This window comes from Cucumis sativus, chromosome 1 (assembly GCF_000004075.3).
Source record: "Cucumis sativus cultivar 9930 chromosome 1, Cucumber_9930_V3, whole genome shotgun sequence".
NCBI classification, from domain to species: domain Eukaryota; kingdom Viridiplantae; phylum Streptophyta; class Magnoliopsida; order Cucurbitales; family Cucurbitaceae; genus Cucumis; species Cucumis sativus.
In genome coordinates, this window is record NC_026655.2 from 7621159 (window position 1) to 7644289 (window position 23131).

The window sequence follows — 23131 nt, forward strand, 5'->3', positions numbered from 1 at the left end:
TATTGGATACTTTACTCACACGTGCAACTTTCCTAAAAGAACAAAACTTGGGGTTGTGGCTCTATCTATCGATTCATATCATTCTCACATGAAAATAACAGTGTTTTTGACTTGTCAAAATTAGGAGGAATATATAAATGAACCAAGGTTATTTTAATTTTGAAAAGAAATAGTAATTATTATAGGAAAGAATAAACAAAATTGAGAGTAGAAAAAAGAAAAGAAAAGATAGGAAAGGATGAATATTATAGTAAATGAAAGTTTGAAAATAATAAAGAAAACGGTTTATATATAAAACTTATAAAATAACATATGAATGAAGCTGAAGCAGTTGATAGAAAAAGAAAAAGTTAATTGTTCTCTTGATGAATTAGCGGTGGGTCCGACGCAGTTAGGTCGTACCTCCACGCGCTTGTGATGCGAGTATGTGTAGGTATGGGGAATACTTCCTTTTATTTTTTTATAATTTTGTTTTTGTGAAAATGTGGGAAGAGAATATACGCTCTCCCCACCCATGATGAGTCCATCGCCCATCTTCCCCTTTTAGCCAACCTGTCCAATTCCTTTTTCTTCACTCTTTTCCAATTACAAACCAAAACTAATTTTCAAAAGTAACACTTATTATTAGTAGTAGTATTTCTTTTACATATAATATATATCTTAATTTCCTTTTTGTCTTATTTGCTAAAATGAAAAAGAAAACTTTGTTTTGTGGAAGTAGTGTAATTAACAAGGGTTGCTCTAATGTTTGTTTTCTCCTTTTTATCATAGACCCACAGTTGCTATAGTTGATTTGTTGTTTTCTGGTAGGAGCTTAGGGTCGGTATAATTATGTACTGTTTGTCTTATCGTAAAGCAGATTTTTCTATACTTTGTGGTGTTTTTTTTAAGATGATGTCTCGACTCATAAATCTAAACTCTTTGGTGAATTTTCAAGACTCGTTTGATTTGTTACTATGATTCTAATAGTTTTTTTTGATTCGAGATGTGAGTCTTGACCTTGATGCTTTGATTGTGAGTCCTAATTCTTGTACGTTGATTTTGTTTTGATTTATTTCTTTACCTCAAATTAATAGATTTTCTTCTTGTACTATATATATATTATTTTGTTGAAACAGTATGCTAAATGAGTGATTCAAATTCCATTTCATTCTAAAGTGCATAGGTTGAAAGTTGATAGTTAGACTAAGTTATAAAGAAAAAAGAAAGTTTAGTTAATTTTTTGTTTTTGAGAAGAGTTGTGTATTTTTACAAACTAAAATCTCTTTTAAACTGTTCTAAAAGTACACTTTGTGTTTCAAAAGACATTTGATTTATGAAAATTCAACAATAAATATTTGAAAATGATGGATATTTCTGGGCATATTTATCGACAAAAAAGAAAAAAGAAAAAAGGAAAAAAAAAACAATTAGCTTTTGATTACTTTCTCCAAAATTTCTTCCTTCCCCCAAAGTGATTATTAAGGAACATGAAACGACAAGTCGGAAAAAAATGGCAGTTTCTTTCTCTTTCTAACCTTCTTCTCTTCGCTTCTCTAAAGTGTAAAAAGCCTATCCTTCCGGTAATCTTTCATCGGTCTTCCCCGAGGAAGTCGTTGTCTATTCATCCACCGGCGGTGCTAACGGTTCCGGCGCATTGAACAAGCTGATAATGAAACATTATGCTTGTCGGAAACTGAAGCAACTTTGATAGAAGAGAAATTACAGTTTGGTTATCATGACTATGAGGCAGCGTCCTCAAACGGCGGGTCGTGGTGGCTTTCCGAACCCTCTGCCGCCGGTGGAGCCATACAACATAATCCCTATCCATGATCTTCTCACTGACCATCCTTCACTTCAGTCGACGGAGGTACGCGCCGCCGCAGCCGCTTTACGAACTGTAGGGGAACTCAGGAGGCCTTCATTCGTTCCATGGAACCCTAAGTACGATCTATTGGACTGGCTTGGACTATTTTTTGGGTTTCAGAATGATAACGTTCGGAACCAACGCGAGCATCTGGTTCTTCACCTTGCTAATTCCCAAATGCGGCTTCGCTCATCTCCCGAACACCCGGATGTACTCGACCGTACCGTGCTTCGCAACTTTCGCAAGAAACTTCTTCGGAGTTACAGTTTGTGGTGCTCTTATTTAGGCCGAAAGTCCAATGTACGGTTCCCAAGTCGAGACCAGAGTGAGGAGCGACGAGAATTGCTGTATGTTTCACTTTACCTTTTAATCTGGGGAGAGGCTGCTAATCTTCGATTTCTTCCTGAATGTTTAAGTTATATCTATCATTTCATGGCTATGGAACTTAACCAGATTCTCGACGATTATATAGATCCCGATACGGGTCGGCCATATTCGCCTGCGATTCATGGAGATTGTGCATTTTTGAAGAGTGTAGTAATGCCCATTTACCAGACTATTAAGATTGAGGTGGAGAGTAGTCGAAATGGTTCGGCACCACACTCGGCGTGGCGAAATTACGACGATATCAATGAATATTTCTGGAGTAGGAGGTGTTTCCGCAGTCTTGGGTGGCCATTGAATTTAAGTAGTAATTTCTTTGCCACGACAGATAAAAACAGGCGAGTGGGGAAGACAGGTTTTGTGGAGCAGAGGTCGTTTTGGAACATATTTAGGAGCTTTGACAAGATTTGGGTGTTGTTGTTATTGTTTTTACAAGCTTCTATCATTGTTGCTTGGCAGGGGCATCAGTATCCATGGATTACTTTGAAGAGTAGGGATGTGCAGGTGGAGTTGCTCACTGTATTCATCACTTGGAGCGGTATGCGGTTGTTTCAGGCTGTACTCGATGCTGGAACTCAGTATAGTTTGGTTTCGAGGGAAACCGTGTGGCTAGGAGTCAGAATGCTGCTAAAGTGCTTGGCTGCCGTTGCTTGGATTATAGTTTTTTCAGTGTTTTATGCGCGTATTTGGAGTCAGAAGAATTCAGATGGCTTTTGGTCAGATGAGGCAACGGCGAATATTTTTACTTTTCTTCGGGCAGTCTTTGCTTTTGTCATCCCTGAGCTGCTGGCTTTGCTATTCTTTGTTCTTCCATGGATTCGGAATGGACTCGAGGAATTAGATTGGAAAGTTTTGTATTTATTTACATGGTGGTTTCATACTCGAATTTTTGTTGGGCGTGGCTTGCGTGAAGGGCTTGTAGACAATATCAAGTACACGATCTTCTGGATAGCAGTACTGGCCTCCAAGTTTTCTTTTAGTTACTTCTTTCAGATTCAGCCCCTTGTTGGTCCAACCAAGGGACTTTTGAACCTCAAGGGTCCATATAAATGGCATGAATTTTTTGGTAGCACTAATATTGTAGCTGTTGTGTTGTTATGGACTCCCGTTGTCCTAGTATATCTTATGGATTTGCAGATATGGTATTCTATCTTCTCATCGTTTGTTGGTGCTATAGTTGGGTTGTTTTTGCATCTGGGTGAGATTCGGAATATTGATCAGTTAAGACTTAGATTTCAGTTCTTTGCTAGTGCAATGCAGTTTAATCTCATGCCAGAGGTACAGGAGCTCACCCCTAAACTGACACGTCTGAAGAAAATTCGCGATGCCATCCATCGATTGAAGCTGCGATATGGACTTGGCCTATCTTACAAAAAGATTGAATCGAGTAGGATAGATACCACCAAGTTTGCTTTGATTTGGAATGAGATTCTCATAACTATGAGGGAAGAAGATCTCATCAGCGATAGAGATTTCGATCTCTTGGAGCTTCCACCCAATTACTGGAGTATTAGGGTAATTCGTTGGCCATGTGTCCTCCTATGCAACGAGCTGCTCCTTGCTCTAAGTCAGGCAACAGAGCTTGCAGATAATCCTGATGAGAATCTTTGGTTAAAGATATGCAAGAATGAGTATCAGAGATGTGCTGTAATTGAAGCATATGATAGTGTGAAGGCCTTGCTTTTGAATATTGTTAAATATGGTTCAGAAGAAAATTCAATTGTTGTTAAAATTTTTATTGACTTAGATAACGCTATTGGCCTGGGGAAGTTCATGGAGGCTTACAACCCAAATGTGCTACCAGAAATTCACGCCAAGTTAATTTCACTTGTTGAGCTTCTAATTGGAACTAAGAAAGATATGACTCAGGCAGTTTTTATATTACAGGCCTTGTATGAACTTTCTATTAGAGAGTTCCCAAGATCAAAAAAATCCACCAAGCAGTTGAGAGAAGAAGGATTGGTGCCTCGGAATCCAGCCACTGATGAAGAATTTATCTTTGAGAATGCAGTCGTGTTTCCTAGTGTAGAGGACAGATTTTTTTATAGGAATGTCCAGCGCCTGCATACAATCCTTACATCTAGAGACTCAATGCATAACGTCCCTTCTAATCTTGAGGCTAGAAGACGAATAGCTTTCTTTAGCAATTCACTTTTTATGAACATGCCCCGTGCTCCATATGTGGAAAAAATGATGCCTTTCAGCGTTCTGACCCCTTACTATGATGAAGAAGTTGTGTATGGCAAAGAAATGTTGAGAAGTGAGAATGAGGATGGTGTTTCAACTTTGTTCTATCTGCAGAGAATCTATGAAGATGAGTGGAGGAATTTTATGGAGCGAATGCGTAAAGAGGGTTTGGAGCATGAGGATGACATATGGACGAAAAAGTCAAGAGACGTTCGTCTTTGGGCATCATATAGGGGTCAGACATTGTCTCGAACTGTCAGGGGAATGATGTATTATCATAGGGCACTAAACATGTTCTCATTTCTAGACAAGGCATCTGAGATCGACATCAGAAAGGGATCGCAAGAGATTGCTTCACATGGTTCAATTACCCGAAAGCATGCCTTGGATGGTTTACGTTCAACACAACCTCCTTCCATGGATTTGAATAGAGCATCTATTGGAGAATGGTTACATAGAAGATCTGACTACGGGATTGCCCTTATGAAATTCACCTATGTGGTTACCTGCCAAGTTTACGGACTACAGAAAGCAAAAAGAGACCCTCGTGCAGAGGAGATCTTAAATTTAATGAAGGATAATGAATCCCTTAGAGTTGCCTATGTTGATGAAGTTCATCGTGGGAGGGACGAGGTTGAATTTTACTCTGTTCTTGTTAAGTATGATCAAGAGCAAGGGAAGGAGGTCGTGATCTATCGAATTAAGCTACCTGGTCCTTTAAAGATTGGAGAAGGGAAACCTGAAAATCAGAATCATGCAATTATCTTTACACGAGGCGATGCTCTTCAGACCATTGACATGAACCAAGATAATTATTTTGAGGAGGCACTCAAGATGCGCAATTTATTGGAAGAATTCAACAAGTCTTATGGTATTAGAAAGCCAACCATCTTAGGTGTTCGTGAGAATGTCTTCACTGGCTCAGTGTCCTCACTTGCTTGGTTCATGTCTGCACAAGAGACCAGCTTTGTGACCCTAGCACAGAGAGTCCTGGCAAACCCTTTAAAGGTTAGAATGCATTATGGTCACCCTGATGTATTTGACAGATTTTGGTTTTTGACTCGTGGTGGAATCAGCAAAGCTTCCAAGGTGATCAATATTAGCGAGGATATATTTGCTGGCTTCAATTGCACACTTAGGGGGGGCAATGTGACACACCATGAATATATACAGGTGGGGAAAGGAAGAGATGTTGGCTTTAATCAAATCTCTATGTTTGAGGCCAAAGTGGCCAGTGGCAATGGTGAGCAGGTTTTAAGCAGGGATATATACCGGCTGGGTCATAGATTGGACTTCTTCCGTGTGCTTTCCGTTTTCTACACAACTGTAGGGTACTATTTCAACACAATGCTTGTAGTATTGTCGGTGTATTCGTTTTTATGGGGACGACTTTATCTTGCGCTTAGTGGGGTTGAGGATGCAGCAATAGCATCAAGTACTGGAAACAATAGGGCCCTTGGGGCAATATTGAATCAGCAGTTTATAATCCAACTTGGTCTTTTCACTGCATTACCAATGATTGTGGAGAACAGCCTAGAGCACGGGTTCCTTCCGGCAGTTTGGAACTTCTTGACAATGCAGTTGCAGCTAGCTTCATTCTTTTACACTTTCTCTTTGGGAACTCGGACCCATTTCTTTGGACGCACTATCCTTCATGGTGGAGCTAAGTACCGAGCAACAGGACGAGGGTTTGTGGTGCAGCACAAGAGTTTTGCTGAAAATTACAGACTATATGCTCGAAGTCACTTTGTGAAGGCAATTGAGCTTGGGGTTATTTTAATAGTGTATGCTTCACGGAGCCCTCTGGCTACAAATACTTTTACTTTTGTCATTTTGTCAATCTCTAGCTGGTTTCTCATTGTTTCGTGGATAATGGCCCCCTTCATATTTAATCCTTCTGGATTTGATTGGTTGAAAACAGTATACGACTTTGATGATTTTATTAGTTGGTTATGGAATGCTGGTGGAGTGTTCACTAAAGCAGAACAAAGCTGGGAAGCATGGTGGCTTGAGGAGAACAGCCATCTGAGATCAACAGGTCTATGGGGAAAACTTCTAGAGATCATTTTGGATCTTCGTTTCTTCTTCTTCCAGTATGCAATTGTATATCACCTTAATATTACCGGCAACAACACCAGTATAGCTGTATATTTTATTTCCTGGGTATCCATGATTGCACTTGTTGGGATTTATATTGTTGTGGCATATGCTCGTGACAAGTATGCTGCAAAGGAGCATATCTATTATCGACTGGTTCAATTAATAGTCATTGTGATTACGGTACTCGTGATTGTTATATTGATGGAGTTTACACCGTTTAACGTGGGCGATCTTGTTACCTGTCTCTTGGCATTCATTCCTACTGGCTGGGGCATAATATCAATAGCGCAGGTGCTTAGACCTTTTTTGCAAACCACTGTCGTATGGGACACAGTCGTTTCGTTGGCCCGGTTGTATGATCTATTGTTTGGAATGATTGCCATGGCCCCTTTGGCACTGCTCTCCTGGTTGCCTGGTTTTCAGTCAATGCAAACAAGAATCTTATTCAATGAAGCCTTCAGCCGAGGCCTCCAGATATCTCGTATCATTGCTGGCAAAAAGACTGTATGAGATGTGAATTCAGGTACTCCCCGATTCAATCTTTTCTTCAAACTTCATTTTCAATCTCTTGTTGTTGAACTAACTGACCCACTTGGAACTGAGTGCAAAGTAGTCGTTGCACGTTTTTTCTTTTTTCTTTTTTGGCTTTTGGTTATAGATATCATTTTCATTTGCGTTATTTGATTCAGTTTAATTATAAGTCTGTTTCATATCATGTATTTTTAGCACTTCATCCTGAATTTTGCCAACTTATTAAACAGAACTCTACAACAATTGCTTCGTGTTTCTCAAGTCTTATTCATCCATTTTCAATATCTCAGATCTTCTAGCTTTTATCGTCGATGTATTTCTGGGAACCATGAGATTCACAGCTCAGCAATTTCACAAGAAAGGACTCGGGAGTTCCTTGGCATTCAAGATTTGTACATGCTGTTCATATTTAATGTAGTAGTCCACGAATTATACCATTGTTGATCACCAAACCATACCGAGGGCATTCTGACTAAATTTTCAGTCCTCAACTTGGTTACTGTATTGTTTATTGAAAACTAATTATGATAGAACTTTCCTCTACCTATCCACGCTGACATCCTTCATTTTTTTTGTATTCTGCTGTATGACTTGAATTTTGACTATTATGTTGTTCAAGATTCGTGAATTGAGTAATTCAAATAAGTTTCTTGGTCCATATTTGAAGAATTTGTTTAAAAACTACAGATTATACATCCCCAAAATTTTCAGCGTTCAATGATAACCGTACTGCTACTGTTGGGACTGATTTCTCTAATCCAATATTCAGACGAACATCTTTCCTTAGGCTAATAAGCCAATTTAAGGTGCCATGGTACTTTTGCAAAAACCACTTATAGAATTATTGGTGGTAATTGCAACTACACCTTCAAATTTAAGATCTCAAAACTTACAATAGAAATTAGGCCTTCAAATAACAAGAATTGAATCATCAAGTAAGTTTTTATTGTTCAATATGGGCTTTGAGTTTATAGTTCATTTACAATTGAGGAGTTCCCTGGTAAAAACAAAATTATTCATAGGTTTTCTGCCAAATGTTAATGATCAATAAATAAAAAGATTAGCACCATCCCACACCTTTTCTTTATATATTTTACCTGGAAGTTACATCAACAAATTTTCTCCAGTCCATCAAATACAATTTAGGCAAATTATCTCAGAGAAAAACCTATCGAAAACCTGCTATTTGTGTGTATGATTCAAAACTCAAGGAATCTTCTTAATAATAAAAATACAAACTGACCATCCTATCTTACAATTCCTCATTGCTTATGGTTGGCACTTGATCATATGAAGGAACCTGTTTACGAAATACTCTTGGAAGTACGCATCTACCACCAAAACGCTGCTGCAAGAATATGAGAAGAGCTAATAGAATACCACTACAAGGGATGATGATGTCCCAAGCTGTGGAATAGAAGTCTAGTTTGTGATTAGCATATATGTATGACAAATCAAGGTACCAGCTGGTATGATGAGCCCTGTAAAGGTCATAAGCATGAGGTAGTAGACGTACAAATGTTGTTCCCATATAGAAGGAGAAGGATAGAGCCTTTTCCTTAGCATCAAATATCAAGTTGAATATGATCTGTGGAAGCAGAAAACCATCCAAGACTAAACCGGCAAACAATTTGAGAACTTCCCAGAAAGAGTTTTGCTGGTACCCAAGCTGCCGAGTAGGAACAAATTGATACCCTTTGTGGATTGGTTGGAAAAATGGCCTGTATGAGCTATTGTAAGAACTTCTCCATTTGTAAACTAGCCAAGCGATAGAAATGCCAACTGCATACAATGGTAAAGTCAGATAAGTAACTTTTTTCTCAGAATCCCACAAGCCTTTCTCACTCGTATTGCCTTGTCTCGATGACCAAGTGAGCTGGAGAAGACGCAACTGCAAAAGGAAAGCCACCATTGTTACTACTCTAACGATTACTTCATTCACTTCAAGCCATCCTCCACTACCAAGAAATACATTTTGCTGATTACGCTTTGCTGCAAACAAAGCTTCAAAGTTGAGCAGAAGAGGAATCATGTGTCCCAAACACATAATCACCACCATCAAAGCTGAAACGAATGGAAGCACCTCCGGATGTTTGTTTACGTAAAAGAGTTGCAAGACTAGAAAAAGACAGGCAAGGGTGTTGGAAATCAGAACCATGATGATTTCAAGGTCCATTCTCCATAAGGAATCTTCAGCTTGCTTTCTATAAAGTGAAACTGAAGATAATTCCAGATTATCAAAATAAAAAGGATCTGACTTTGACCTTTTGCTTTCAATCGTTCCCTGAATATGATCCATCCCACTTGCGTCTACAGATGGAAATTGAACTTTGACAACAATTTGACAGTCCAAGATACGAGTTTTCATCAACTCTCGTTGCCAGCATCCTGTCATACACAAAGAACCAGTATTCTTATCATAAATTCCTTCAGCAGAAATCAACACTTTTTTTGATGAAAAGTTTTCCCCAGCTAACTTGAAATCAGAAGACCTGAAATTTATCCTGTAGCTAATGTTCAGGAGACCATTTCCATAGGCGTTCAGTGCCATTGGAGTTTCTCTGTCCCCGGACCAAGAAAAGTTAGCAAACCCTCGATAAGAACGCTGACCATAAAATAATGGTGATGCAAAACCCCTTGCAATCTGCCCTTTGCTGTTCTTTAAGGATATATCAAACCTCATGTCAGATGAATTCTCACTAGGGTATGTCCTTCCCTTACCATGAACGTTCTTGCTTTGGGGGCAAGAACTTTGTGCTCCAACCTCAGTATATTCATATTTGATTTGAGAAGGATCTAACAACATTTCATTATAACTACGAATCCAAATTTTCTTGAAGTAACCCGGCTCATTTGCAGACTTCGTGCTCCATAATTGACCCTCAACAGTACTTCGGTTTCTGATAGAGAAAACAGCAGGAAATATCATACTAAACCTTATCGAACAATCTCCAACGGAAGCATCGGTTAACGATTGTGTATAGTTCAGAATTCGGCAGGCAACAGCACAAAGCCGGTTTTCCTTCTGATCCCAAATTCCTTCAGCAATCAAAGTGTCATTAGGTACCAAAGAATATCTATTGACATGATAGCTTGAGTTCGCAAAGTGCAATAACATTCGCAATTTTCCCTCATGGGTGCACTCAATTCCTTCATAATACATTGAAACAGGTAAGTCTTTGACATTCTTACCTAAAGGATTGCAGTTCACATCATCACAGTCACTCTCATACGCCAAGTCAAAAGTATCAGTAAGCATACTAATTACAGAACATACACCTTGAGATAGATTTAAACCTCTACGATTCCCACTCAAGCAATCCTCAACTCCTTTATCTATAAAGGTATACTTGTAATCCGTACCCTGTGCTAGACTCAAGATTGAAACAGGCTCAAAAAATTGCGGACCATTATTGTCATTCAAACTTTCCAAAGTTCCAGTAATCAAACTATGTAAAATGGTAACGTTTGACGGATAATTCAGCTTAAGAACAACATTCAAATTTTGTAAATCCCCCGAATTCATGAAACTCGTACCTGATCCAACCATACATACCTTCCCAGATGTTTCTGACCAAAACCCATCGAGCCCAAATCCCACTCTCCGCCTCCAGGGCCGAGTCTTCGGTCCTCGATACCGAACCAATCGCAAACGACGGTGTTTGGAATTGTCAAAAGGATCAATATACGTCGTGGAGCCTCGAAGAGCCAAATTAGCTTGAAGTTTAATCACGCCAGGGGAGACGGTTTTACGGGCATTGAGGGTGTAAAGAAACACATATCGAGGAGAAACAGGGGCGGCCGAACCTGGGGTTTGACCGATGATCTTGTCGCCACCAGAGAAGTAACTGTTCCTGAACTGGAGCCTCTGCCTGGGAACGGCAAAGGAAGATGGGTCAACGTCTAAAGGTGATTTGGGAACGATTTGATTGCAATGCTGATCGTAAAGGGCTTCAGTGTCGGAGTTCCAATATTGGACCATGGAAGTGGTTGGAGGGATGTTAAGGAGGAAGAAGGTGAAGAAGAAGGGAAGGGAAATCCATAGGAATTGGGAAGTGAAGAAACGAGAGAACATGATGATGAGAAACTGCAATGGGGTTATGGCGGAAAGAGTTATTCCATTAATACCGATCGGTCAAACTCCATAAAAAGCTGCAGAATCGGATCGCTTGGCCGAGACCCTGCCGGCTGACATTACCTAAGCACAGCCAGAACCTAAGTGCCAATTTTTTTTCGTTTTAATTTTTTCTAACATCATAACTATTTAATCACTCAAATTTGATCGCTAATAATTTAGACACATATTTTCTTTACATTTCTTTATTATGAAATTAAAAATTCATGTGGTTCAATATTAACATATTGTTAACTGCAATGGAGACATTAATTTTATTACTTTCCAGAAATATAATATATCATGTAGATATGTAGATATATAGATTTATAGATCTATAGACGGTTTGGTGGGTGGTAATGGAATGAATTGTATTGTAATGTAATACAAAACCTATATTTGAATTCGATGTTTGGGATCTTATTTATAATATAAAATTCATTTTGTTTCAATAGTTTTCAATTTAATCGTATTTTTTATTATTTTCAAGTTTTACGATCTCATTTTCGATTTTTTTTTTCAATCTCATTTTCACTTTGTTTTTTATTACTTATGCTTTTTAACACTTGTCTTATTTCAGTAATCTGATTATATTCTAGTTCTTAAAGATGCTAATAGAATTAGAGAGTTTATACACAACGCACCACATGGTTAGTCATTCAGATCATCATATAATAAGTTTAAAAAAAGATAACACATCGATGTAATGTTTGTCACAGACACTCTGATGCTTAAGTTAATATTTTACGCAATGTGAGAGAAACTAGTTTTTAGGAAGGAGTTGAGCTTGGATGTCATGCTCTATTTAAAATAATGGTTTCCCTTTCTCTTCCACATTTGGAATTTACTTTTCCTATTTGAAAAAAAAAAAATGTACACTCAAGGTTGGATTTGAACCACTAAGAATGTTCCATATCATATAGGTCAATTTAGATCAACCACCTCAATGAGATTACTAGGCTCGACCAACTCAATAGAGGAGGGCTAGGGTGCTGTAAATGGCCAATTTCCCTCAGCTCGGGTTCATCACCCAAGGCAGGTTGGTTGGCCTCGACCTCACCAAATTGCTTATGTCTTTCCATTGTTGGATACGTTCTTTGAAATTAGACATATTTTTTTCGTTTTACTTTTATCTTTATTTTTTTTACGGATTCATAATTGCACATAGTTGAATGTAGAAATATGAGTGCATGTGAGTTTTGCTCTTCATATATTCTATTTGATTTGAAATGAACTAACGATGGACTCAGTCAAAATTATATTAAATTTGTCCACATCCCTAACAATTTTCTTTAACCAATAAACGAAAGTGGAAAGTTTGTTTTGTTGTTTGTCATTACTCATTATCGTTAATTTGCATATAAAGTATCAATATCACTACTTAATGAAGAAATGCATTTTTCTTTTTTTGGTTCAAAAAATGAAAAGAAGAAAAAGAAAGGAATATTCTCTTTTCAATTTATGATAATTTACAAATATGTTCAATTCTATCCTTGATAGAGGTTGGTACAAGTTTTTCTTCTATTTATTTTTCTATAAAAGCTCAATTATGAAATTTCAAAGCTGAATTTTTCCTTTGAAAGAAGCCTAAGAAATCACATACAATGCAAATGATATTCTGAAGTAAAACATGTACATGTCAAGTAGTATTTGCGCCCTTAAGTAGATTTCTGAAGGAGTTTCTTTTTATAACCAAAATTTCTCTTATGAGGAATAAGCAAATAATGCTTGTTTTTTTCTTTTTATAAATGGGAAAATGGAAATAAATAAAATTTTGAGAGAGAAAATACATGGGTTTCATCCACAACAAAGGTTTTGTAGGTCATTGACCATGGGCAAACAGATGAAGTTTCAAAGTTCCCATTAAAAATGGAAGATAGAAATAAACCCTAAACCCTAAACCATGGGCAAAAGAGATTGAATTTCAATCATTTGTGGTAACATATAAATTGGTAGAAGTATTGATAAAAGTGCAAACAATTGTCAACAATGAAATATTGTTATTATAATAAATGGACTAAACACAATTGTCAACAATCAAATATTGATAACATTGGAGGGACAAAAGCTGGAAATTAGTTGGAGGCTTGGAAACTCAGCTCAATAGTCAATTCTTGCCTTTCTTCTCAATGAAGGTCCCAATTGAGGGTTGAATACGAAACTTGCCCACTTGTCAACAACAACATCAATAATAATAATAATGATGATCACATATATAAGACTAATACCGTCTGAAATAAGAGAATTGACATCTAATTCAAGTTGAGATATGCTTGTTTTGACTTCCAATGATAAAAGAAGTAATAAAAGGGATGATAATTTGGAACCAACCCATAAAACAATTATTATTAGATATAGTTTGGTCTGCTCTATATACATGAAAAATGAATGGAAAGTCCAATAGAAGAAAAAGAAAGAATGAGAAAATGAACTATGTGGAAATAGAATTAGAGCACTCATCCTGCACAACCATCCTAGCCCCAGTGTATATATATATATTTTAAATGGGGTTGTTGAAAAGGCATAAAAGTAACTCTTCTGAACAAAACTTTAACTCGAATCATTGTCCTTTGTACCTGCAGCGACTTTACGATGACGCCTAGACCTCCTCTCTCGATTACGCCTCGGGGAAGCCTTCCTTGGTAAACTTGATACTCTATCGGACGATGACTCATTGACGGGATTAAGTACAGAAAATGGTGGAGAAGGTGGAAGTGGTGGGGGATGGACAGCCATGGGAGCAGATTGAGCCTTCTGTTCAAGTACATCTCTATGATATTTCTGCAGGCCAAAGAGACGGATTCAAAATAGAAACTTAAAAATTGAGTAATGTCATGGATGTAGGTACACGCAGTTAAAACTTGAAGACAATGGTTTTGGCTTCCACAACTTTATCAACAGCTTGACATTCTCAAACTACTTGATACAATATTTCACAACGTTTTTAAATTCCCTTCAAACAGAAGAACAAAACTCACGTCTTTCCATACAAGAAGTTTTCCCATTCACTAAATGTTGAACGCTCTCCATAAATCAATCAGAAGATAGGAAGATATAGAACAAGACAAGAATTACAAAAAAAACAATTCTGATATTCTAATATTGAAGTAATGGCTACATTTTCAACAATTGTTTTGTTACTATTGTTTGGAATGGGATCGAAAGTTGAATGCGTACAGTTAAGTTTCTTGTAAAAGTAGGAATATACAGAGCACCTTGATATAGTGATCACTGTGAGAAATATGAATGGTTATTTGATAATAGTAATGCTATATACATAATAATAGTAATATATCAGCGGGAGATCTCTACTACAAGAAAGCATAAATGCAATATAGAAAATCTACCTGAATCACGAAATTGCGTCTTTCACAGTCCAAGAACATATTGATTGTCCAATTTGTTTTGGCCATTATTTTGTCCCTCACAGTAGCAAAACTAATTTGATCTCGTGATGTAAAACGATCGACTTCATTGAACCAAAGGCAACTGAACAAATTGCTAATGGGTACATGCTCTCTTAGTATCACGCATCCCTCTGGAACATCTGCAGAAAATCCAAAACAGACAACTCTTACTACCCTGGCTTAACTTATTTCTTTCACGGAGAGTGTGGGAGTAACATACCACTTGTAATGGGAAGCTTGGCTTCGGAATATGGAGTCAAACCTTCCTTCACATAAAAGTCAATCTGAAAGTCGATAGAAGCATTATCATACTTTCCGGCAGCTTTGTTTGCATCAGCTTCCATAAACACATCAAAGCGTTTGTAGTGTTTAGAAATTGCAAATGTAGCATTTTTTCTCCATAAGAACCTGAAATTAGGGACAATTTGGGGTTAAAAATTGAAAAGGGAGTGTGAGACTTTCAAACCATTCAATAGTCACAGAGTAACTATGCATTTAGACATTCGAAGTTGTAGTTATTATTATTACTATATAAATGAAGATTTATAGCGTTTGCCAAACTACAGTTGCTTGTGAGACTCTGAGTTCCAGCGTTAACTTTTTACTTCCTAATAATTAGAAATAACCAAAGACTATAACAGGCCACCGACTGTAACATATTAAACTGAAGGAACTTCAGAGTGGGGAAACTCAGGTCTTCCATTATCATTTCCTGTGGAAGGGACCATAGAGTGGCTCTAGGCCTTTCCATCAATACAACCCTTCAGTCTTCAGTTACTGCCACAAAGAGAGGCAAGAAGACAATTTAAACATAAGTAGTCAAAGATCAATGTAATCTAATGCTCATTCATGTAAATAAGCGCACAAAGATATTGAGCAAGATTTAATCAGCCTAATATATGGCATAACCAATAACTATATTGACAGTGGGAAATTGTCAATAAAGTATCGTGGCAGAAATTTGGACCCATTCTAATGGCTCAACAGAAGGGATTGAGATGGTTGAAAACTAGGAGTACTGCCATCACAATGTTCAATGCAGTATTACGAGAACAGAACCCCTCAATAAACTTGCCAAGTTCACAAATAACCAGATGTACCTTTCAAGAAGTTGATATGGGTCCACAACAAGCTCAAGTTTGCCGTCAATCCATAGAGAATACCGAGCATTGGGAAACATTCTGTGGACCAGAAGTTTAGGAATCTGCAACAGTAAAAACACAGGACAAAAGATACGTTTAAGGCATAATTCATACATTTTAGCATCCAGTTTTAAGCACAAATTGATGATACAGAAAATGAAACTAAGAGCAATGGCCAGATAAAAATGTCTTTCTGCTCAAGAAGATGAAAAAGTGGGAAGGAAGGACCCCTGAGAACTACTATGAAGACGTGATTATCTGACTGAGCTTAGTTTCATACACATTGAAACGTATTAACTAAAAGTTAGGAGTTTACTTTTCCAGTACGCCGTGCATCTTTGTAAGGTAAGTTATGGACCACAATAATTCTCCATAAACCAATTTTCTTGCTGCTTTCCAGGATACCAGTTTCCTTTAATGATGCTTCTGTCTCTTCATCAATAAACATGAAGAAGCAAACAGTGTTCTTGGCATATTCACTAATGTTCGTTGGCTGATTTATGACATCAAAATTTCCTGAAGAATAAGTAGTTTGATGAGCAACAAATGATAGATGTTAACAGTTAAAAACAAAATTGCAAAATCGTACCAAATATTGCAGATGCAACAACTACACCACGACACTGTTCCATATCATGAAGGTCATCATCATTGATATCAAAACCTGTGTTACGACCAGGTTTGATTCCTCCAACAAACCTAATAACAGCATAAACCAACACATAAATCCAAGATAAAATAAAAATGGAGGCGATACAATATTTATCATCAATACATCGAAATAACAGATAACAACAAGAGAGCGGGATAAATATGTAAAATGTTGTATTCCTAAAATATCATCTGGGCAACCCACACCATGTAGACACTAGGCAAGGGAAAATTGTTGAAGTAAAAATGAAAGAAGAAGGATAGAGACAGAAAATAACTAACCCACAATGAACCCTCATCGACTCCCTTATGTCAAAAGAATCTGTCCTCTGAGCTATAGTAGGATATCCACCAAAGTCTGAACCTCCAAACTCTGTCTCTCTTCTTAAATTTTCCTCATAAATATAATCCAATTTTTTAAGAACGGGTGAATCTGACGAGGCATTTGGCATCAAGGCAACAGCTTCTTCCACGGGAAGGTAACATACTGGACATGCTGAAGCATAAAAAAAACAAAACTTAGTCAAGGTGCAAGTTTACCTTGAGAATCCATTGCTGCCCAAAAATTATATTGTCAACTTTGAACAGCAATGAAAATTGATATCTAGTGTGGAAAATTGCAACAGTGCAAGAGTATAAATCTGTTAGAAGGGAACAAAACTTACGTCTCGGACCAGTTCTCTTTTTATCTGCAGGTGGGGGAGGCAATGCAAAATTGTTACATGGGTGTCCTGGTGGAAGAGTGTAACCTAGGAAAAGTGCTGGTGGAGGAGGAGGAGGAGGAGGAGGCGGAGGCGGAGGCGGAGGCGGAGGTGGAGGTGGAGCCAATGAAGATGTCTCTATCCCCTTTGCCATAGAACTACTACTATTATCCATAATATCTTCAGCTGAAGATTCCCTGAAAGTCATAACTATACTATTGTTGATACTGACACGTTGGATATGCTGTCCTTCTCGAGTATCCTCACCTGGAGAGTCATGATCAAAATTAAGCATATGGCTACCTCGTGCAAACACACACAAAGAGAAAAGGATGGAAAAATCTTCAAAGTCCAGCGATTAGAAAAGAGCAAATACTGAATAGTGTAGAAGAATAGGCAGGAACAGCAAAATCCTAAAAGGACAGCATTAATCTACTAACATTTGGTAATCTGAACCATCTGAATCATAAATCTACCACAAAAGTGAACTAAGTCGAATGCTATTATTAGAAGAAAAAAAAGTAGAAAGCAATGTAGCTCAAATCTTATTCAACAAGAACATCACAAACATTGTGGCTATATCCACTGATTTCATCCCACATTCATAAACATAAAAAAAAAGTAAAATATTCATATAAATTTGATGAATGTCAAAACAAAAAAAATCTTCAACATTCAAATTCTCAGCTAAACACTAAACCCAGAACCAATTTAATTTCTTAAAACAATCAGAAATTCCAAGATTCCAGCAGCAGCTAACAACTAAAGACAAAAAGGATTGTATATCTAAACGCAAAAGAGAGACTCGAACCTTTGCCCACGTAGAGTACCCATAAGAAAACCGCAGCAGAAACAACACAAAGAAGCAGCATCCCAACCTTCTTTCTACCGACGAACTTACAGATCCAAGGAAACAGATAATCCTTCTCCTTCATCATTTTGGAAGGCTTACGAGCTGTTTGGATCGGTGAAACTACGTTATTCAACTGTTTATCCAATGCCCCGTAACTCCCTGAGCGAAGTCCCAATGACCCTCCAGTCATTGTTTCTCCAAACTAACATGTGCTCTTCTCATAACCCTTTATAATCTCGTCCACAACAAACCCACCAAGGAAAAACAAAACCTCTCTAATTTGTGCTTCAAAGCTCAAAGATTTCAATACCCTCCTCTAAAAAAAATCAACCCCAAACTCTCTGGGTTCTTCAAAATTACGCTAGTCTTTGTAAACCCAAATGTAGTTTGAGATTTCACAACATGAATACTAGTTAGGAGTTTGGGTAGGAGCAGGATCAAATCCCCTATATCTAAGGGGATGTTGCTTGGGAATAAACGAAGAAAAAGAGAATTGTTTTTTAGGGAGAGATTGGGAAGCAGATAGATTAGAAGGAGGGAATGAATGAATGAATCTAGGTTTTTTGAAATTGAGAATAATCTGGGATCACAATACCAAATTAATCAACTTTGGCACTCAATTTAAATTTAGTTTTTGTTGATTTGATATGGAAGTGATCCAGCGGTTGAATATTCATCCCATTTTTATGGTTCTTTCTTTCTTTATTTTTTACAAATGTAAATTATAATTTCCAAAATTCCAAAAGAAAAAGAGAAGTAAAAAAGAAAAAAAAGAAAATATTTAAATTATTTTCTTTAATGGAAAGGAATTTCTTGATAGGCTAACGTGCACCATGTGGGAGATCATTCCTTGACCTCTAGTTCTCACCTAATGAGATACGGTGTCACCGTCCTATCTCCATTTACAAACGGACATCTGTCCTTATTATCAAAACATAAACCTAATAATCTAACCCATTTATATCCAATAAATTCAAATTAAAAACAAATTTTGTTTTTTTCTTAGAAATTTAAATCTCCTCTAGAGTCTCCACAATTTATTCAATTAAAAAATAAAATCCTCAATTATTTGAAATTATTATCATATTTGACAATCTCATCATTCAATAGACATCATGTTATTAGTAAAATTAAAATAATCATTTTTAAAAGTTTAAGGACCAGACCAAACATTTTTTAAAGTTTAACGACGAAAATAAAACAAGATAAAAAGTTTATGAATCAAAATATGATTTAAACTATATATTTTTTTAAGATAATAATGTTAGTAAATGTCCTCTGCTATTGTTTGTTTTTCTTCCAAGAAAAAAGTATTCAATAGTTGAGATGTATTATTCACGACTAAAAGTATTTAATATTCTTTTAAAAAAATTAGAACTATTAGTGCACAATAACTCCGCCACCACAATATTTTATGGTACAATTCATGTTATCTTAAAAGGGTTTAAATTCCCAAAATTCACATTTGATTGTATACAAATAAAAAATTATTATAAATGATAGACGGGTAAAAATATTTACAAAATATAGCTATTTTTAAGTTAATAATAAAATCTCATATTTTTCTCTAAGTCAGTTGATATCTATATAATATAAAATTTGGTTGTATTTTAGATCTATATTTGAAAACACCATTAAAAAAATAAATGAATATTATAGAATATTTATTTTAAACCAAAAATCAATTAAAATATTATAAAATATTGCAAAATCTATCTATTTAAATTTATTGTCTAACATACACGGTCTATCCATACAATTAATAGTATTTGATGCTGCACATAAAATATTAAAAATATTTAGAAAACAAATCTTTGTATAATAACTTATACTTTTCTTATAATTTAAAGAATTGAGTATCTTACCATATCAAATAATAATATTGATGTAAAAGGATTTAGTATATTGCCTTAACAATAATAGTTTGTTTTGCTTTCTAAAAAACTAAATAATAATAATAATAATAAAAGTAATCAAGTTTTTGTCGGTATCTCTTTTAAAATGCACCTATAAAAGTGGTTTCAATTGGCCTTCCATTTGTAGTTGAATTGATTAATTGTTTGTAAACAAATTTAATAAAATTATACCTATTGAAAATGACTTAATGAATATATCTTTTTAAATTTTAAATCTTCCCATTAGTATCTCATGATCATAATTTAACTAGAAAGGGACACATAATAATAATAATAATAATTTGGTTGTTGATTTGATCCTAAAATAAGTTGGTTGTTGATTTTATCTCAAAATAATTTTGGTAGTTCAAATTATATAACAATCTCTCTATATTTTGTTTTATTTTTCTTAAAGAGGATTTGTTTTTCTTTTTCTTTCTTCTGATAACGAAAATGAAACTAAAAAATATACTATTAAGTGATTCAATTATTAATTTTCGTCTATCGTTATTTTTCATCTTTAATTAGTTTATTAGAGTGGTCAATGAAAATTTAGCATCTTTTTGGTGAGTTAACCGGTCATCAATGCTCTTTACTTGGTATATATAAACAAAACTCAAATATTATCAATGCGGTAAAAAACCTATTTTTACTAATTATAAATCCACCATAATCTAACAACATTAAAGTAAATACATTATAACCGTAATGTAGCAACATTAAAGTATCATTGATGCTTTCTTTCTATTTTGTTAAGCACCACTATACTATGCTGGAAACATTGTATATAGTTGATTTTAGTTTGATGAAAATCTTTCACATGTGTAGATTCTTTATTAATAGTTGTTCTTTTTAGTTTTTTTCTTGAAAAAAATAGTCTAGCAATATTGAAGAATGATAAAATCAAATATGTCATTTTTTTTCTTTTCATTTCCTTTATTTTTTTATTTATTTATATCCCTTTATGTTTGTTGGGGACTTATGGAATGTAGTGATAAGTAGGATGGTATAAATTAGTATTGGGGTGAGATGTTAGTTTTAATGGAAGAGGTGGTATTGTTGTATTGTATGTATATACGTGTGTATGTGTAAAAATCATTCGTAAAGATTATTTGTAATGTTTTATCATACTTTAGCATTTAAATTTATAAAACTAAATTGTACCTTTTAAAATTTGTAATTTAACATATTAGTTATAATAGTTAATGTTCATATCGTGTTGTTTTTTAGGCAAACTAACAACCTATGGGTGAAAACTAATCATAGTTATAAACTATTTGTATCAGTACAATTTTTCAATACAATATGTTTCGATTAAAACTTTTCCACGTGAAAAATCTTATTTTACTTTGTATCTTTTGGAAAATGAGAAAATTTATCTATATATTTGATCCTCAATCATCTTTCTTTAAAAAAAATTTATCATAGTTTCTAAATTTACCATTTAAAAAGATTATTAATTCATAAAATTTTAAATACTTTATTTGTTATTGTAAAACTATTTTAGTCTTGGTCATATTTATATTTACAATTTTATCTAAAATCAGATATCAATATTTTATATATCTAATAAGTGCATGTACTTACTGTTATTATTCTTTAAAAAATAAAATTTTGAATGAACTAAGATATTTAAAACGTCTTATATTAACTATCTAAATATTTTTTTTCTTTAATTATAAGTTTGAGTCTTTATTTTTATTTATTATAAATGGAACTAGTTGCCGGCTTGTGAAGGAAGATAAAGAAGCTAATTAAGTTGGCCTATTGATTGGTCATATTTATTAAATAATTACATTTTTATTTTTTCTATTTTAGAAAAGAAATTTAATTGATTTGGATTGATTGAAGATATTAAAATAGATAGCTTTACATAAATTAAATTAAGTGAGGATGCAATTTTAGTTTTAATTTGAAGAGATATTCTAGTTGGGATCTCCATTCATCAAGATGATCGAATAGTTGAAGTAAGTAGTTAAGTTATATTCATGTTTGACTTAAAATAAAAACATGGGTTTGGTTATGTGTATGCTTGTATGTATTACATATATGCATGTATATGTATGTATATGTATTAAAATGTTAATATAGTAGACTTTAAAAAGATTAACTAACATAAACATCTGTATAGACGTATATTTGAGATATACCTAGTATTGTTGAAACAAAAATTTGGTAGACAAATATAATTAATAACAATCGAGTGTTTAGAATAGGAAGTTAGTTATTACGATAGGATATATAATATTTGAAATATGATTTATAATTTAAAATATTTAATCTTACACAATTATTCATTTAACATTCAAACATAAAAATAATAAAATATATATATATATATAGTGAGTTGCGGCCGTCGGTGCATTTGGACAAAACAAACCCTAAAAAGATTTGCTTTTGAAGCAATCTGTTGTATTTTCTCTGTTCATTGCTTATGATCGCATGTCAATCCAATCCCCACTTCACACTCATCATCCTATGTCTTCTCTCTCTACATGTACCTACAATTGTAATATCTAAACAAACTAAATAAATTCAAAATTTTCAATCTTAGCAATTGTATTTTTCAATTCCTTCCATGCTATTTAAGCCGATATGGTTTGCCTATATTTTTCAATTCTGGCTATGCTATTTAAGCCCTAGGGATGTAACATATGTTAGTTTGTGAGATCATTGATTGAGTTTGATATACTTTTTCTAGTGTACTTGTTTGAAGGAAAAGACATTGTTGTTTGAGTGTGGTGAGAAACTAAGTATGTTATTTTTATGATAAACATGTATGTTTTTTAGAAGTATATAATTATTCAATTTTAGAGCTTGAACCAAAGTTGATAGGATTATTTTTCAATCTTAGGAAGTATATAATTGTTTTCTTGAACCCTTTCAACCTATAGAACAATTGCTTTTGTAATATTTTGTCAAATTTCAATAACAAAAATAATATTTTATAACTTTTCTTCACTCATAACATTCATAAAAGTGTTAAAAATATGTTTTCTTCGAAAATAAAAATCAAACTGCAAATGCTTTCTTAAAAAAAGTAACGGTAAGAAAATGTTTGGTTTCTTTTAAGTTTAAATATATATATTAAGAGTTTTAAAAGTATTTAAAAAGATAAATCACAACGTTAATTTCTGTAATTTAGCAAAGAAAATGAAGACATAAAATATACTAATCTCATATTGTTGTGGGCCGTTTACTGGACCAGTATTGTCTGATGGTGATGGGTAAGATAGGCCCGTGAAAACCCGTTTATTTGGCCCAGTGGACCTCATCAAGTGATCCGTCCTTTTTAATCTCTTTTGCCACGTGTGCACCAA

The 23131-nt window shown here is 34.9% G+C and overlaps 3 protein-coding genes and 1 non-coding gene across 6 annotated transcripts; 2 read left to right on the forward strand and 2 right to left on the reverse strand.

Annotated features, from left to right (window-relative positions):
* Window positions 1–1445: 1445 nt before the first annotated feature.
* LOC101222337 (callose synthase 11) lies at window positions 1446–7706 on the forward strand. Of its 3 annotated transcripts, XM_031886028.1 has the most exons (3): window positions 2002–2193; window positions 2319–7040; window positions 7339–7706. In XM_031886028.1, exons 1-2 carry the CDS (start codon window positions 2145–2147, stop codon window positions 7025–7027), a joined length of 4758 nt encoding a protein of 1585 aa, XP_031741888.1. In that variant the 5' UTR covers window positions 2002–2144; the 3' UTR covers window positions 7028–7040; window positions 7339–7706. The 3 variants fall into 3 exon arrangements, with proteins under 3 accessions (XP_031741882.1, XP_004146651.1, XP_031741888.1); XM_031886022.1 differs by having other exon boundaries at window positions 1446–7040; window positions 7279–7706; XM_004146603.3 differs by having other exon boundaries at window positions 1448–7040.
* On the forward strand, window positions 4671–4749 carry LOC116401854. The gene has a single exon (XR_004214258.1). It is a non-coding gene; the product is annotated as a small nucleolar RNA J33 (small nucleolar RNA).
* Window positions 7707–7971: 265 nt separating the features above from the next.
* LOC105435184 lies at window positions 7972–11296 on the reverse strand. Its single transcript, XM_011654896.2, has one exon. It carries the CDS (start codon window positions 11121–11123, stop codon window positions 8301–8303), a length of 2823 nt encoding a protein of 940 aa, XP_011653198.1. The 5' UTR covers window positions 11124–11296; the 3' UTR covers window positions 7972–8300.
* Window positions 11297–13459: 2163 nt separating this feature from the next.
* On the reverse strand, window positions 13460–18584 carry LOC101209711. Its single transcript, XM_031880162.1, has 9 exons — window positions 17875–18584; window positions 17028–17330; window positions 16645–16858; window positions 16301–16410; window positions 16028–16227; window positions 15670–15773; window positions 14790–14977; window positions 14510–14709; window positions 13460–13943 (listed from the first exon to the last, which is right to left on the reverse strand). The coding sequence occupies exons 1-9, from the start codon at window positions 18104–18106 to the stop codon at window positions 13713–13715; spliced, it is 1782 nt and encodes a 593-aa protein (XP_031736022.1). The 5' UTR covers window positions 18107–18584; the 3' UTR covers window positions 13460–13712.
* Between the last annotated feature and the right edge of the window lie 4547 nt (window positions 18585–23131).